Here is a 17,114-nt window from a genome sequence, read left to right as displayed (position 1 = left end):
ACAGATAAACTTTCCCATGAAGTAGTTCTTTCAAACAGTTTTCCATATTGACCTGTCACCTCTATCTTTCATGTTGGAGATAGTAACATTGTAACAATAATAATATGTATAAATTATAATAATAGCAACATGTAAGTTATTCAATCCATAATAAAATAAAATTATAGGCCTACTAATCAGTAATAAGAAATAGAATAACATCAATTTCTATTATATGGGCTACATGTCTTCATGATACTGTTGTTTATAGTTTCCAGATATCACTTTTCTCCAAATTACAGAGTTAAGAAAATTTTAAGCCTATTTATAATATTTTTAAATCGATTATAATGTCATTTTTATTGCACCTGTGTTATTTGTCGTGAAAACAGACAGAACATGAAAGTATTGGCAATGGACGGTCCTACGAGTACTAAAGTAGTATTCTCAGTAGAACAGCGTCTCTTAGCTCAGTTATTGCTTGAAGAAATCCTTCTTGTACAACAAATTGTATGGAAATGTTCTTTGTTCAAAGATTCTCACATTATTTATAATTGGAGAAGTATTCGAAGAAATCCAATTTATGTAATCATTTGTGACTGTTGAATGATTTTTCCTTGTTCGTCTACATGTAACAAAGGTGCACAGAGATTATGAACAAAAAATACTTGAGTAGGATTTGCTATTCTATTTTTGTTATTAATAGAATGTTTTGATGTTTGAATATGTTGAATGTTTTCAGTAATCTATACTATAATAAAGGAAAGAACTGGCTTATACACGTACGGGACAGGAAAATTATGTTTGACGCATCATCACGTCTGAACTACTGGACTGATTAACTTGAAATTTTGCAAACATCCTTAATTAACCGGAGATGGATAGGCCTATTCTCAATTGTTCGAGATGTCAAGATTTCAGTTTGTCAAGTTTTAAAATAGACCCTTGCGGAGCATGGGTTACCTGCTAGTCAACAATAATATTACAACTTACAACAGGTATATTTCAACAAAATAATTAAGCGTTTGCCCAATTATTCTATGTAAACCTATGTAAAATCTTTTTTTAATATAGTCAATTGATACATCAAATAATGAGTTATACGTTTTTGCGAGCTCTATGGTTATACTTAGACCTATATGAGTTCCTTTTCGCACAAATGAGTTGAGCGTCAGCGCCCTGCTCTTGGTTTAGGCCTATGCTTGAAGTCAGTTATCTTTCCAATGGTTAAGAACTCACCTACAACCTACTGTAGGTCAATTCATCTCTCATCATTCCTCCCATGCAACATCCTCGGAAAACCTTCAAACTATGCAACTTGAGTAGTGTTCAAGTTATCTAAAACGGGCCATTAAATGTCTTGAATAATTTAAATTCTTGTTTTATGAGAATTTTCTGCACAGTACATAGATTGCAAATAGTCGTGGAAGGTAGTATATCTCAAGGTTACTTGAGAGTCTCAAGCATAGTAACTTTTTGTTAGGTAGCTTACCGGTTTTGATTTCCAAGTCTACTTGAATAATTTTTAACGGATTGAATCCAGTACTCCAATCAAGTGGTGTTATGAAATACAGATAAATCAATGTTTTATAGAATGCCGCTATCTTCTGACAAAAATCTTACTTGTAAATGAGATTTATAAAGAACCTATCAAATTTGAAGATTTTTATTCCTGCAAGCTTATCATTGCATTAGGTATTTCATGTTGAAATCTTTTCGAGTTAGTACACAACCGTTTAAATAATCCACTTCTAGGAATTTTAGTAAAATATAACTATCATTCGGTAGCTTACATGTACATTAACAATAATAACTCATGTTAAGGCTTTAATTTCCTATAATATTTCTAGGCTAACAACTGAAACTTTATAACAATTTGTTTACAAGAGCTTAGTTTTGAATAATATTAATCAATTGGTCTTATTGTATTAACAATGTTCTTCGTGTACGGAAACCAATATGTCTATTAGATATTTTTTAGGGCTTATAAGTAAATTTAGAAGTGAACACAGATAAACTTTCCCATGAAGTAGTTCTTTCAAACAGTTTTCCATATTGACCTGTCACCTCTATCTTTCATGTTGGAGATAATAACATTGTAACAATAATAATATGTATAAATTATAATAATAGCAACATGTAAGTTATTCAATCCACAATAAAATGAAATTATAGGCCTACTAATCAGTAATAAGAAATAGAATAACATCAATTTCTATTATATGGGCTACATGTCTTCATGATACTGTTGTTTATAGTTTCCAGATATCACTTTTCTCCAAATTACAGAGTTAAGAAAATTTTAAGCCTATTTATAATATTTTTAAATCGATTATAATGTCATTTTTATTGCACCTGTGTTATTTGTCGTGAAAACAGACAGAACATGAAAGTATTGGCAATGGACGGTCCTACGAGTACTAAAGTAGTATTCTCAGTAGAACAGCGTCTCTTAGCTCAGTTATTGCTTGAAGAAATCCTTCTTGTACAACAAATTGTATGGAAATGTTCTTTGTTCAAAGATTCTCACATTATTTATAATTGGAGAAGTATTCGAAGAAATCCAATTTATGTAATCATTTGTGACTGTTGAATGATTTTTCCTTGTTCGTCTACATGTAACAAAGGTGCACATAGATTATGAACAAAAAATACTTGAGTAGGATTTGCTATTCTATTTTTGTTATTAATAGAATGTTTTGATGTTTGAATATGTTGAATGTTTTCAGTAATCTATACTATAATAAAGGAAAGAACTGGCTTATACACGTACGGGACAGGAAAATTATGTTTGACGCATCATCACGTCTGAACTACTGGACTGATTAACTTGAAATTTTGCAAACATCCTTAACCGGGGATGGATAGGCCTATTCTCAATTGTACGAGATGTCAAGATTTCAGTTTGTCAAGTTTTAAAATAGACCCTTGCGGAGCATGGGTTACCTGCTAGTCAACAATAATATTACAACTTACAACAGGTATATTTCAACAAAATAATTAAGCGTTTGCCCAATTATTCTATGTAAACCTATGTAAAATCTTTTTTTAATATAGTCAATTGATACATCAAATAATGAGTTATACGTTTTTGCGAGCTCTATGGTTATACTTAGACCTATATGAGTTCCTTTTCGCACAAATGAGTTGAGCGTCAGCGCCCTGCTCTTGGTTTAGGCCTATGCTTGAAGTCAGTTATCTTTCCAATGGTTAAGAACTCACCTACAACCTACTGTAGGTCAATTCATCTCTCATCATTCCTCCCATGCAACATCCTCGGAAAACCTTCAAACTATGCAACTTGAGTAGTGTTCAAGCTATCTAAAATGGGCCATTAAATGTCTTGAATAATTTAAATTCTTGTTTTATGAGAATTTTCTGCACAGTACATAGATTGCAAATAGTCGTGGAAGGTAGTATATCTCAAGGTTACTTGAGAGTCTCAAGCATAGTAACTTTTTGTTGCACAAGTCGTTAGCTCTTTAGGTTTTCGAATACAATCATCCAAGTCATATACAAGTAGAACGTGTATAATCTTACTGCAAATAGCCTATAGCCTAAATAGCAGATGAAACTGTATTTTCCGTCTCACAAGAATACATTGTTTTTAACGTAGAAGTTCTACTATAATCCACATGTTGATGATTATAATCCGCAAAATTATTCTTGTCTTTAATATTTCGTTTGTTTGTTTTTCTAAGATCTAATTCGTCTTTATTTTAGAATAATAATTCCGCTCCTCATCTTTATACCCTGACATAGAATGATATCATTTTCATCCATGAGGTATAAGCAAGTCAGAGTTAGAAATAAAAAATAAAAATCCATGTACCCTTTTTAAAATTGTTTATTTACTACATGTTTCGGCCATGATGCCATTATCAAGTCTTGATATGATAATAGCATCATGGCCGAAACATGTCGTAAATAAACAATTTTAAAAAGGGTACATGGATTTTTATTTTTTATTTCTATTCAAGAGTAGCCCTAACGAAAAAAGATAAGTCAGAGTTACTATGCTAGTTTTTTTATTAGTACAAGTTAGCTAGGTCAAACATACTTTTATAGATAAATTACAATAGAATAACTGCCAATATACATTGCAATCTCCTGTCATATGCACATGCCAATAGAATGGGTACGGTAGTTATCTTTTGAATATTTCCATCTTATTAATTCAAAATTGAATAAGGTATGTAATAATACAGGGTGTTTGGAAAAAGAACTCCCTATGTGTCATAGAATATGTAAAAAGTTATATACACTATTCTAGTTTGTGGTGTTTGATTCAGCAACTGTCCAAGTTTTGCCCCCCTTGCAGTTGGCAGTCCTGCTTGACCTTAAGACGGCGCCAGGGAACAGTTCCTTCAGTTGACACTACACATACACTCGCTTTCCGGGAAGGTGGATAGGGAGAGCTCACCCAATTTCTTGGCCACCACGAAGCCCGGACTAAACTCCTCTGCACTTTTTCTTTTGAGGAAACTTAAAAAATGTTGTGTACAGTGAAAAATTCCGAGACATAAACCATTTACAGGAAAGAATCTTCACGGCGGTTGGAACAGTTGCACCTGATATGTTGGTGAATACGGCGAGAACTTGAATATCGTCTCGACGTGTGCAGAGCAACAAATATATCCCATGTTGAAGTGTACTGATGTTGAACAAAACTTGAAGGTTCTCTCTTTCATTGTATGTACTTGTTGATGTAGTTTTTCATTAATTTACACATTAAATTTATACCTAAAACTAGGGAGTTCTTTTTCAAACACCCTGTATAATAATTATAGGCTATTGTTCATGCTTCGACTATTATACAACAAATGGAGGGAGAACCAATCGACCAATCCCTTTCCCAAATCAGACAATCACACCGACCTTTTGCCCAATCCCAAATCCTGTTTCAATCCCAATTATGAAATAAACTGTCCAGATTGTCCTTAATCATTGTCACTGTACAATGATAACAAAACAACAAAAATCTTTATTTATCTATACAATAAGTACATTAGAAAAATGATAGGGAGAGGAAAGATAAGGTAACCTTGTGCTATTCCTCTCCCAAATTTAGATAACACATAGTCCAAAATAATAATAATAAATCATTTTATTTGTTTCGACAATTATTGCCATACAAATGAGTTGAGTCATTTACACATGAATATAGATAATTTTTTGTATATATAAATATTTTTTTTACATCAATATTATAATATGATAAACCAATCATAATGCCACTAACCAAGTAAGATAAGATAAGATAAGATCTTTATTCGTCACATTTGTTTGCATAAATACAATATTTATCAAGCCATGACATGTCAATAATAAGAATACAATAAAACAATTACAAAAATTACAATCATAACACATAGGAACACGTCAAAAACTATGAAAAGTTTCATAATAGGATGAAAGTTACTTGAGTCAAGAAACAGTTAGGCATAAAAAACGAGAGATCTATGGTTGGAATAGTTCTTCAACCTTGTATGGGCAGCTATTGACAAGATGATACTTCAATCTATTTAAAAAACATCCATTAGTAGTGTCATCCTTCAAGTAAGATGGAAGCAAATTGAACATTTTCATACCCCTATACCAAGGGCCTCCTCCTACCAGGTCTAATCTAATTCTCGGTAGCTGGAAATCGTTTTCATTACTTCTTGTTGAATACGTATGTGTGTGTCTGGGTTCCTCAATATTAATTCTATTTTTCCTGATATAAGTCACCAGCTCCTGTATATAAATTGCTGGTACCGTCAGAAGATTATTTCTTACGAAATGCGGTTTGCAACTCTCTCTAAATCCCAATCCATATATTATTCTAACAGCCTCTTTTTGCCTCAAGAAGATTCGATCCAATAGAGTCTGGTAACTTCCCCATAGCATTATGCTGTACCTAAAAGTAAGTAAAGCAAGTACAGAAAAGTAAGAATGACTAATAACAGAGATTGAAAACATGAATACCTCTATACATCTAACCTATAATATCTTAAGGCTGGCAGTGACTGATAACTATCGTAATTATCATGCTTATCTATCGGTGGTCGACACCATATTTTCTCTCTTGATAAGTGCTTTCACAGTATACTGATATACCTGTTTGATTTTCTCATCATTAAAGTTACACATAGTCCAAAATAGGTTAAGTCTTGTAGATCTTCAATTAACAAAATTTTCAGTCCTCAAGTATTTTCACAAAGTAGATTCTCAAATTTACAAATCTACAATCTTGAATTCCTAATGTTTTCAATCTCATAACGTATAGGAACATAAAATCAGATAACATAAATAATAGAATTCAAATGAAATGAAAAATATTCTATTCATCCAAAGAATAGTAGGCTACAATAACAGAAAAATCAGTCCTTTATCATCAAAACATAGAACTTTCTACAGTAATATAATAATTTAGCATAATGATAAGTTTCTTTTATATGAACTAATAAAAGAAAAAAACGCCCCGAGGCCTAGCATCTGTGGGGTGCACAAATTAGCCTACTTCTATACATATTCTGAATGATTGAATAAATAATGATAAATGATTGATTTGGTGAAATAGACTAATATCATTGAATTAAATTAAAAAATAAATAAATAAATTCAATTTTATTGTCAGCCAGCCAAAAAAGCACAAGACAAAGTCACACAAATAGAACATGAAATAGATAGTCACACATTAAGAGACACATTATTACTATTACATTGCTATTTAGATTACTATATAGATTACTATTATAGAACATTCATGTTCTATTTGTGTGACTTTGTCTTGTGCTTTTTTGGCTGGCTGACAATAAAATTGAATTTATTTATTTATTGAAACCTATACATCACCTACAGTATTTGACTATTAAGATATATTTATCTATAGTGGAACCTTTGTATAGTATACCCCGTTATAGTATATTCCGCGTTATAGTAAATTTTTCTGCAGTCCCTTGAAACGTCCTTTCAGCTTTCAAGCTTGATATAGTACACCCCGGTATAGTACAGACCTCGTAATAGCACATTTTTTGAGCGGTCCTTTGAGATGTATACCTATTCTATCAAAGTTCCACTGTATTCATTTATTGATTCAGTTATACACAATTCATTTGAATGACTGACGGAGATGCAACAGGCACAGTCCAAAACTGTTAAACTCACAAATTTTTATATAATCACTGGTCTAAAACGTATAGGTTATAATTATATAACGGTTATATATAGCCTCTCTATATGAAGAGGCTTTTGAAAATTTAGTGGTTAATATATTTTTTAATAGTATACCAGTTGTATTATTATTATTATAGTTGGTGATTTTTTGGTTGCACAGTTAGAATGTGGCTGACAAAGCCTCGTCGAAGAGGGAGGAGTCAAGGATGGTGATAGGAGCGGGAGCGGTGAGGTGGGTGACGGCGGCGGTGTTGGTGGTGGTGACGTCACTGCCGCCCCCGGTGGCCGGTCCGCCACCAGGTCCTGCCACCGCCTGCGATCGGTCAAGGCGTGTCCACACCGAGTCGTGGGGCATCATAGCCGATGGTCCTGCCGAGGCCAACTACACGCAGAACTCGCATTGCGAATGGCTCATTAAAGGTCGGTCTCATTCCAACAATTGAAATATTGATATAGTTGTTTAAGGGTAGCATAAATCCCTACATATTGAAATACTTTTGCAAGACTTATCAAAGGTGGGTCTGGTTGATAAAGATTATTAAAATGTCATCTTGTAGAAGAGAGTTGTCTAATCGTAATTTATTAAAAGTCTTTTGCGATACTAAAAACAATCTCTATAAGGGCCGTTTGCACAGTGTAAGTTAAAGCTAAAGCTTAAACCAAATCTTGATTTTTTTGGTTTAAATTAAAATTCCATTTGCACAGTATCAGTTTAAACTCTGTATTGAGTTTAAACTAGGGGAAAGTTTAAACCTCCAAAGCAGGAGGTTTAAACAAAATCAAATAATTTAGACTTGACATCTGTAAAGATTTGATGGGGAAACAGCTGATAGTAAATTATTTTTCGACGGTTGTTTTTTATGCTTCTGTAGACAATAATAATATTATTAATATTAGGCTATAGTGAATCATTATTTATGTAAAAATGATTATAATGGAGGAATTGATTGAAGTTTTTAATGTGATTGATAAAGATGACTGCGAAGGAATTTTGATATTCAAAAAAATTGGGCAAAAAACTAATCATTTAAAATTCTTTGATCATGGAGAATTTTTTTAACGGTTTTGATTGATTAAAGCAGGACTTCCTAAATATGGTATTTAGGAGGTCCTGATTAAAGCAACTGCCAATTTAGTATTTGATTAAATAAACCACTTGATATTTAGACAAAAATAAGAAAATTTTTAACAGTGGTCTTTAATTAGAAAACATGTTTTTAATAACACATAACTGAGATATTACGCTTTCGAAAATTTCCAATAAAGGAGGAAGACCGTAGTAGATTTAAGCGTAACAAAATAACTTTTTTATCTTACATTCTAAAATATAGGTGCCAACTAAATATAAGTTTGTATCTAATAGTAATATATCATTTTTTGAAGAATTTCTGAATCGCTTTTCACTTTTATTACCGTACAGCTAAAGGTACGTTTTCGTTTATGCGTAAATAATTTCCGCAGTCGACGACGGCAAGCATTGTTGACATTCATACTGTCCAAATTTCAAGTGTGCTTGTCAAAGCTTGTGCTTGTCTCAGCTGATCAAATAACTTTTAATTATTTGTCTTTATTATTAAAGAATTGAACATTTTTAATTATATCAACATATTGCCATTTAAAAGTATAAAAAAGTATTAGCTCAACCTGCTCCATTAAAACATAATTAATTGAACATAATCTTTTAGGTTATGTAGACAAATTGAAATCCACCCAATCTGAAATTCTCTCCCTGTCGTGGTCGACGACGGCATTCACGCACAAACGAAAACCCAGCTTTACAGCTCTGTGGATTTTGAACAAGGAAATAGCTTAGACCAGTTATAGAATAGACACGGCCCATTGTATATTCATACTGAAAGTCGTTGAAGCCAACATCTACTGTCATATCACCAATCTTGACGTTACAACGTCACGCATCGTATAGAAATTATAGAAAACTTTTTGCGTTTGTTGTGTAAGTGTTTGTGGTGTTTAACTTACATTGTTGTTAAACATAGCTTGTTTTCCATACCAGATTGTTGTTTATTTATGAAAATGGTAATCTCCTGCGCAGCATATAATTGCACTGAAATTTTTAGGAAAAAAAGTGGAATATCTTTTCATGCGTAGTTGAAATTTATACACATAAATATTGCAAGTTGTAACTGTAATATTATCCTTGGTTATGATGTAAGTGAACTCATTGCAGCATAATAATTAATTAGTTTTGTAGGCTACCGTACCTTATTATTTTCAAAACACATTATAACTTTGAAGCCGATATCACATAACACATTATAACTTAACCGATATCGTTTTTGCCCGTAGCTAGAAATAACCTAAAAACACCATGAATCTGAAATAGACACAATCTGAAAGTTTTCTATACGATGCGTGATGTCACTGTTGTGACGTCAAAATTGGTGATATGACAGTTAGTCCAGGCGCTGGCTTACATTGAGCATACATGAGAGAGGCAGAGAATTTGACTTCGGATTATTGTTAGGGGGTCTTTAGTGTATATGAAACTCGATGTCGTCACGTCCCAGGGTGGTCGACAGCTTGGGGGGAGGGGGGTAAGTTGTAAAAAAAATATGGAAAAATTCTTCAAATGAATATAAGGACAATCCTATCAGATATTTCTTCAGCTTGGCTCTAAAGATTGTCAACTCCTCTATGAATTTTAAATTTCGGGGCAGCATGTTAAAATATTTCTCTCCCATGAAAGCTGTCTTCATTTTGAAAAATTCTAAATTATGTCTCTGTACTATTCTTCCGGATCTAGTATTATATCTATGTGAAATACTACTTCTCTTTTCTAAATCAGTGAATTTTTTAAAGTACATTATTACATCAAAAACATATTGCCCATAAACTGTCAATATGCCTAGCTGAAAAAAATTTGTTTCACCGAGTCCCTCCTTTTTATGTTCATGATAATTCTCAGTGCTCTTTTCTGCTGAACTAATATTTTATCCAAGTTTTTTTTCGATGTGCAGCCATAGATACACAGGCCGTAAGCTATATTGGAATGAACCAATGCGTAGTAAATTGCTTTCAGAGCATTCAGCCCACACACATTGGTCATACGCCTAAGAGCAAACAGGCCTGGTGATATTTTCTTCAGCACATGATTGACATGCTTGTTCCAAGACAAATGTTCATCAATAACCAAACCTAGGAATTTTGTGCTAGTTGAATGCTCTAAAATGTTATCATCTAATATAATGTTTGGACTTGAAACACTTCTGCACTGCCTAGTTGAGAAAGGGACTACAACTGACTTATTGGGATTTAGGAGGAGATTTCGGCTGTTTAGAAATTTATTGATTGCTGTTAGACCCTGGGCTGATGATTTCTCCACATCCTGAACTGTCTTACCCGTAAAAATAATGTTGGCATCGTCCGCATAAAGACAAACAGATGCCTGTCCTCGGATCACCTCAGGTAACCCCTTAATGTAACATAGAAACAGTAAAGGGCCTAATATTGAACCTTGCGGGACACCGTAATGGAGACTTTTGAGCTCAGAGCGATACTTCATTTTATAGTTAATTGAAGAGGTTACATCAATCCTCTCCAATTCCACATATTGTTGTCTTCCCTTCAAGTAGGATGAGAACCAGGACATCTCTTTCCCCAGCACTCCCATGCCCTTGAGTGACTCTAATAAAGCATCATGATCGACACTGTCAAATGCACGTGTCAAATCCAGAAAAGTACCCATTACCTTATCACCCCTATCCACCGCATCTATAATCGACCCAACAAAATCTATTCCTGCTGAGATAGTCGATCTGTTAGATCGAAACCCATGCTGCTCACTGTCCAGTATGTTGTTGGACTCTAGATACTTTACCAACTGGTCATACACCACCCTTTCCAATATTTTTGAAAACACTGATAAGACAGAAACTGGTCTAAAGCACTCAGGACTTTTGGCATTCCCCTTCTTAAATATCGGTATGACTCTGGCTATTTTTAAAGACTTTGGGAAATAGCCCGATATCAGCGAAGAGTTAATTACATGAGTCAACGGCTTAATAATTGTGGGTAGAACTTTTTTTATTATCACCATTGGAATGTCATCAGGTCCAGAAGAGAATTTACTTTCAAAAGTCATTATAATTTTTGCTAATTCATGTGATGAAATCTGTATGAATCTGAATCTTGAGGAGAAATGATTATTATTTTGAACATTGAGTGTACTTAACAGACTAGAGCTATTTGGAATATTTGGTACTACATGGGTTTCAACTGCCCTTGTAAAAAAGTTATTGAAAACATTACATATGTTGTAGGGGTCGGTTACAAGATCTCCTTCATTCAGAATACTACTAATATTAGGAAAATTAGTTGAGTTTTTGCCAACCTCAGCATTAATCATACTCCAAGTTACTTTATTATCATACATATGATGGACATATGTGTTTGCCAAGTTCCGTTCAATCTAATAGAATCTATAGAGATTAAGTTATTAACATTCAATCTAATAGAATCTATAAAGATTAAGTTATTAACATTTTGTTGATAACTTTGGTGTAAACGCAGCTTTATCAACTGATTTCTGTAACTTATATCTACGAATAGATACTTTTCATCTGGCTGAGTTTGACTGATTGTCTTGGGGTGGTACTTGAATGAAAGTGGAATGAGAGATATCTTTGTTGAATTTAAAATATTTGGAGAGAATACTGTTGGAAATCTATTGAGGGGAGATCAGTATAATTAAGGCGTGAGAGCAAGCAATCAATTCAATGAAACAACTACAAGGACTCATGAACGGTTCAAATATGAGAGATTGTCAAAGTATATTTGAAAGAAGTCAGGAGCTATTTGTGGAGTTTTTTAGAATCAAAATCAATGACTACTTGAAATTTATGACTGATTATTGTAACATAGCTTAAATTATCTTAAATTGTATTCATGCTCATAAGGAAGGACTCTGGTACTGCACATAGAAACTGTACGAGAAAAGATCCCATACTTTTTCATTCAATCACACAAACTATGTTATAAAGTCTGTGTTATATCTAGAAAATATGAAAAAATACCCATAGAAGTAGAAAATAATTTCCAATAAGGAAACATTAGATCTATACAGTCTTTGGAGCAAACCCTCATTCGATCATCCAAAACCGAGTGATTGGAATAGCTAGTTCTTCAAAGGCTTTCCTAAAATGGCTGCTACTATTTAAATAAATCTTCCATCAAAGATATTCTGTTCAAGTATGTTGACATTATTATGGATATCACTGGAGATTGTGAAGAAAGTCATCTAATGAAGTAAAACAAGGATAATGGGAGGTGAGAATGATTTCCAGAAGCATAATCTTCTCAAGAGAACATAACATATTTTCTTCAAGACTCTGATGGACAACAGAATCTGCATAATGTTATCAATGGTCTGGAAGCAAGTGAAAAAGTATGTGATTCTCTTTTGAACGTATAGAAAGAAATAGTTAATCGGTCTCCAACGATTTTTATTTGAACATAGTTGTGGCAAATTATAAAAGTGTATTCTCACCTATAAAAAGAAACAGAGTTCTTTCATTCTCCACGATGCAATCAAACAAAAATCCTAGTCTTAGTTAATTCTAGAACAAAAAGATCTGATCTCTGTATTTTTACTAGGTAGCTGTTCAAAAATAATTCAGCACTGAAGTTTTAGTGCAGCATGCATTTCTACAATAACCGCAATCTCTGCCAACATCTGATGGATATTTGAAAAAAAAACTCTTAATCTCACTTGGCCCATAAAATTGTAAGTGATACTAGTTGTGGATTTGACTAAATCCCTAAATATCGTTGACAAATTCGCATAATGATGACATGGCTCTCCTGAATTCAACTCCTACTTCACTTTTCAAAACTTCAATTCGCTGCAAGATTATGATAACTTTGTGATGAGAAGAGTTATGAAAGTTCTCAATAAAGATGGACATAGGTGGACATAGCTTTTCATGTCTATGGTCTAAAATCATACAAAGGTAGTGAACATATTAGAAGCAGCAGAGTAAAAGAATCACTCCAATAATATGCTCTCCAAACCATCGAGACTTGATTTCTAAATCTGTGGCAGAGATTTATTAATGTGACATGCAAGAATCTATAAAGGTTAATCCATACGTTAGCTACGTGCAGGAATACATAAATTCATTCATTTGTGGATAAAATTACAAATCATATAAATATGTTTGGGAATAAATAACAGGCATAGCCCAAAACTATTCGAATCCCAAATTTTGATACTGAATAACTTGTTACCATTTCAAAACAGTCTACCATAAACAGTCTACAAAACGGGAATACCATAATGGATTAATCAATCAAAAGTTGGTGAAATATCATTATAATAATACTGTTAGAAATAATATGGATGAATATTTAAATTTTCATTTCATTTTGATTTTATTGGATATAATTTCTCAAAAGTTCACGACAAACTGAAGATTCACGGAAGATTGACATTTTCATACTAAACATAATCATTATGATAATAAATGAATGATTAATTCCATTTCCACCATGAAGAACTAAGAAATTCCACAAATATTTCTTGGAAATTAACTGACCACTATATCAAGTAAGCGTGGCCAGTGTGCAATTAATAATATAATTTAGCCTGCAGCGCATCACAATAAATCAATTTGAGATAAAAACAATAGAACATGAACATATATGAATATTATCTTTATTCTATCCTAATATATTTCTTGAAACCCAAGTTTCGTTCATTTCAAACAGTCATTTCTTAGTTTCCTTGCAGAATGAGATGAAGTTTCTAATTTTGACCATAATTAGTATATTATGATGAGAATTATCAATTATTAAGGCTTGAGAGTTAAAAAATCGTGTTCAGCGACCGAAAATACATAAGATAGCGTTCCTGAAATACATAATTTGAATGCATAGACTAGTAGGAGCGATGCGATAGACAGGCCATTACGCGCATTAATCATGGGGGAGGACCGCGCCGCAGCGTAACAGTGCTACTTATCCCCCTCCCACCGCCGCATCTATGATCGTAACCCTCAAACTATATATATCATTGGATTCAGCAAGAAACGGCCTACAACGTTTATTGAGAGCCTTTTCCTCTAGGTCGGCTAATTACTTGAATATTCGAGAAATAACAAAAAGTCCATAATAAAAAAATACATTTTTCGAGATATTTTATTTTTTTACGGAAAAACTATGCGGTTTATCGCAAAAATGTATAGGACCACATTGAAAGCCAGATATGTGTAAATGATATTGAGAAAAAATTAAAAGCTGTACTATGAATAGTAACTGCAGGACAGGCGATTTTATAAACGCGCGTTTTTTACAACTTACCCCCCTCCCCCCCAAGCTGTCGACCACCCTGGGACGTGACGACATCGAGTTTCATATACACTAAAGACCCCCTAACAATAATCCGAAGTCAAATTCTCTGCCTCTCTTATGTATGCTCAATGTAAGCCAGCGCCTGGACTAAGTAGATGTTGGCTTCAGAGGCTAGACTTCCCAGCGTGTCTATTCTATAACTGGTCTAAGGGAAATAGTAGCTACATAACCTCAATTAACTGATGGTTTGTGAACAAATAACATATTTCCTGTGAAAATCAGCCTTCCTGATATAATGAACGATGACATTCCATTATCAACTTAACGCTAAACTAGTTTATCTTAAACTGGATTAGTAAATGCGCTGAGAACACTGATTCAAGTTTAAACTTTCAGATTTACTTAAACTCGATTAACTTGATCGAGTTTAACAATTTATACTGTGCAAACGGCCCTAAGTGTCATACTGGTTCAAATTACGTTTTTAGTTTGAGACAAAACAAATATCAAAGCCCTTATCTTTTGCATGTTTTATTTTCTTGATAATAATTACTGTACGTTAATGGTTCAGAAATAGATCAAAGTAGAAATATAGGTATTTATTTTGATAAATCTCTATAATATTAGTGGGTCAACAGATAAAACTGAGTAAAAATCGATGTTGTGGCAATGTCATTGGATTGTGACAGAGCTGCTTGTATAAAGCGTTAAATATCGTATCAAATTAGATGGTTTAATTATAAAAAATATTGTGGTTCTAGGAGTCAGAAGTTTCTACTACTCTCAACTTGAAAAAATATATAGGAAAGTGGCAGTGGCGCTTTGCGTAGAGTGTTCGACTTGTAGGAAATAAATATATATTTCTTTAGTATGTCAATTATTCATATTGGATTTTCACCCTACAGTTTTGTAAATTAAAACAGCTTAATAGGGTGTTGTATCTTATGCCGGTCTAATACAAAAGTTTCATTAACTCGGGTATAATGTAATAGGAATTATCACTCGAATTTGTTCCATCATTTTGAATAACTGTGGAGAACACAATGATAGCAGCAATTGTTGAATCATAATCTCATTAGCAGCTTAGATCACAAGTCAAATGATGAAGGAAAATGTCTTACTAAATTTAAACTAGAACGGCTAGCGAATAATCGAATGTTTTATTAAATTTAACTCATAAGCTTACTAGAGTCTTGTTTTTATAATGAAATTTGATTACACATTATATTGGTAATAGAAACCATGATCTGCTGTAATTTTTCTTTTATAAGAGAATACTAGTAGTCATACTACTACTAGCTCTCTCAAAAACCTATTGTATTTATAAAAAATGTTTGAACATTTTTCAATCCTATTCCTAAAAGAACCAATCTTTCAAAGTTACAACTAGTGGTTTCATATGTTTGAACAAGAAATATTTGTAAATGTTATGTAAGTGAGAACATATCATCTATTTGTACTAATTCATTCCATTAGTTGAAGGTTTTGACGTTAATCATTCCGTTTTCCCTTCAAACAACAATCCTGTTATGTCAGATTTTATTGTCGGTTCAAATAGAAATAATTTTATTCTAAATATAATATTCTATTCCAAATATGATATTCTATTCCACTCCTTGTATAATTTCTGTGAGAAAAATCATGTAAGATCGTATTCATAAATGATTGTCAAGAATGAACATAGTCAACTACGTTTTGTTCGCATTTGCATAGCAATGAATAACAGGAACCCTGAACTATTCTAGGAGACTAGTTTGTAATGTTTTTGGTCTGATAGCAACGTTTCAGAATGGTTTGTTTTGTGTGCAGCCAAGAACGCCAGTCAGTTCATCAACTTGAAGTTCCAGCTGCTTCGCACCGAGTGTTCGTATGACTATGTGTTCGTGTACGACGGCGACTCGTTCAACGCGCCTCTACTGGGCAGCTTCAGCGGCAAGACCCAGCCGCAGACCATCATTGCTTCCTCTGGATTTGTGAGTATTGCTCCATCTTAAATGGTGCTGTCTTTCTTCAAATATGTTCAAATGTCATTGTTGGTCTACTAAATAAAAAAACCATCATTGCATCATCTGGATTTGAAAATACTGCTACATCCAAAGTGCTTTTGCATTTTTTCAAAAATTTTCAATTGGCATTGTTAGTCTACCAGATAAAAATTTATCTACCAGATAATAATTATTGATAGTCTAATGCCGGCCTTTTAAAGCATTTTTTTTCAGTTGAAATATCTTTAGTCCAGTCAAGGAAAGGTTATAGAGGGAAAAGTTGGGAAGACAATTTTTGACCCCACAGTTCTGTTTGGGGATGTGAGGAGGTAAACATATCAAAAGTCCCCACCCCTACCACCTGCTAAGGGAGTGGGGGTAGTTTGAAGGTGCCATTTTTGGTTTCTCGCATAAAACTCAAAAACCATGAATCTTAAGGACTTGACAGTCATATAACAAATTAAAGCTTACATAATTTCCTACAATATTCATTCCACAACTTTTCTTATATCTCCTCTAGTTTTCGAGATATCCGCCAAATTCCTTTATTAGTTCGCTTCTATTGTTGCAAAAATGGAGATTTCACACTCAACACTGAAGCTGTTGCAAAAGATGTAGTGAAATTCGTAAAAGTGTGAAATTATACATAAAATTGATGAGAATGTAATGCTCTATAAGCTCAAA

At 33.2% G+C, this 17,114-nt stretch overlaps 1 protein-coding gene across 2 annotated transcripts in view; it reads left to right on the top strand.

Moving 5' to 3' along the window:
* LOC111057596 (multiple epidermal growth factor-like domains protein 8) overlaps positions 1-17,114 on the top strand; it is a 181,373-nt gene that overhangs the window by 5,558 nt on the left and 158,701 nt on the right. For both annotated transcript variants that reach the window (XM_039424112.1, XM_039424113.1), the window contains exons 2-3: positions 7,298-7,557; positions 16,255-16,418. In XM_039424112.1, the coding sequence (XP_039280046.1) occupies positions 7,344-7,557; positions 16,255-16,418 (378 nt within the window). In that variant the 5' untranslated portion in view covers positions 7,298-7,343. The remainder of the gene's footprint in view (positions 1-7,297; positions 7,558-16,254; positions 16,419-17,114) is intronic.

The sequence above is a fragment of the Nilaparvata lugens genome, chromosome 3 (assembly GCF_014356525.2).
Source record: "Nilaparvata lugens isolate BPH chromosome 3, ASM1435652v1, whole genome shotgun sequence".
NCBI classification, from domain to species: domain Eukaryota; kingdom Metazoa; phylum Arthropoda; class Insecta; order Hemiptera; family Delphacidae; genus Nilaparvata; species Nilaparvata lugens.
This window is presented reverse-complemented; position numbering and strand designations above follow the sequence as displayed.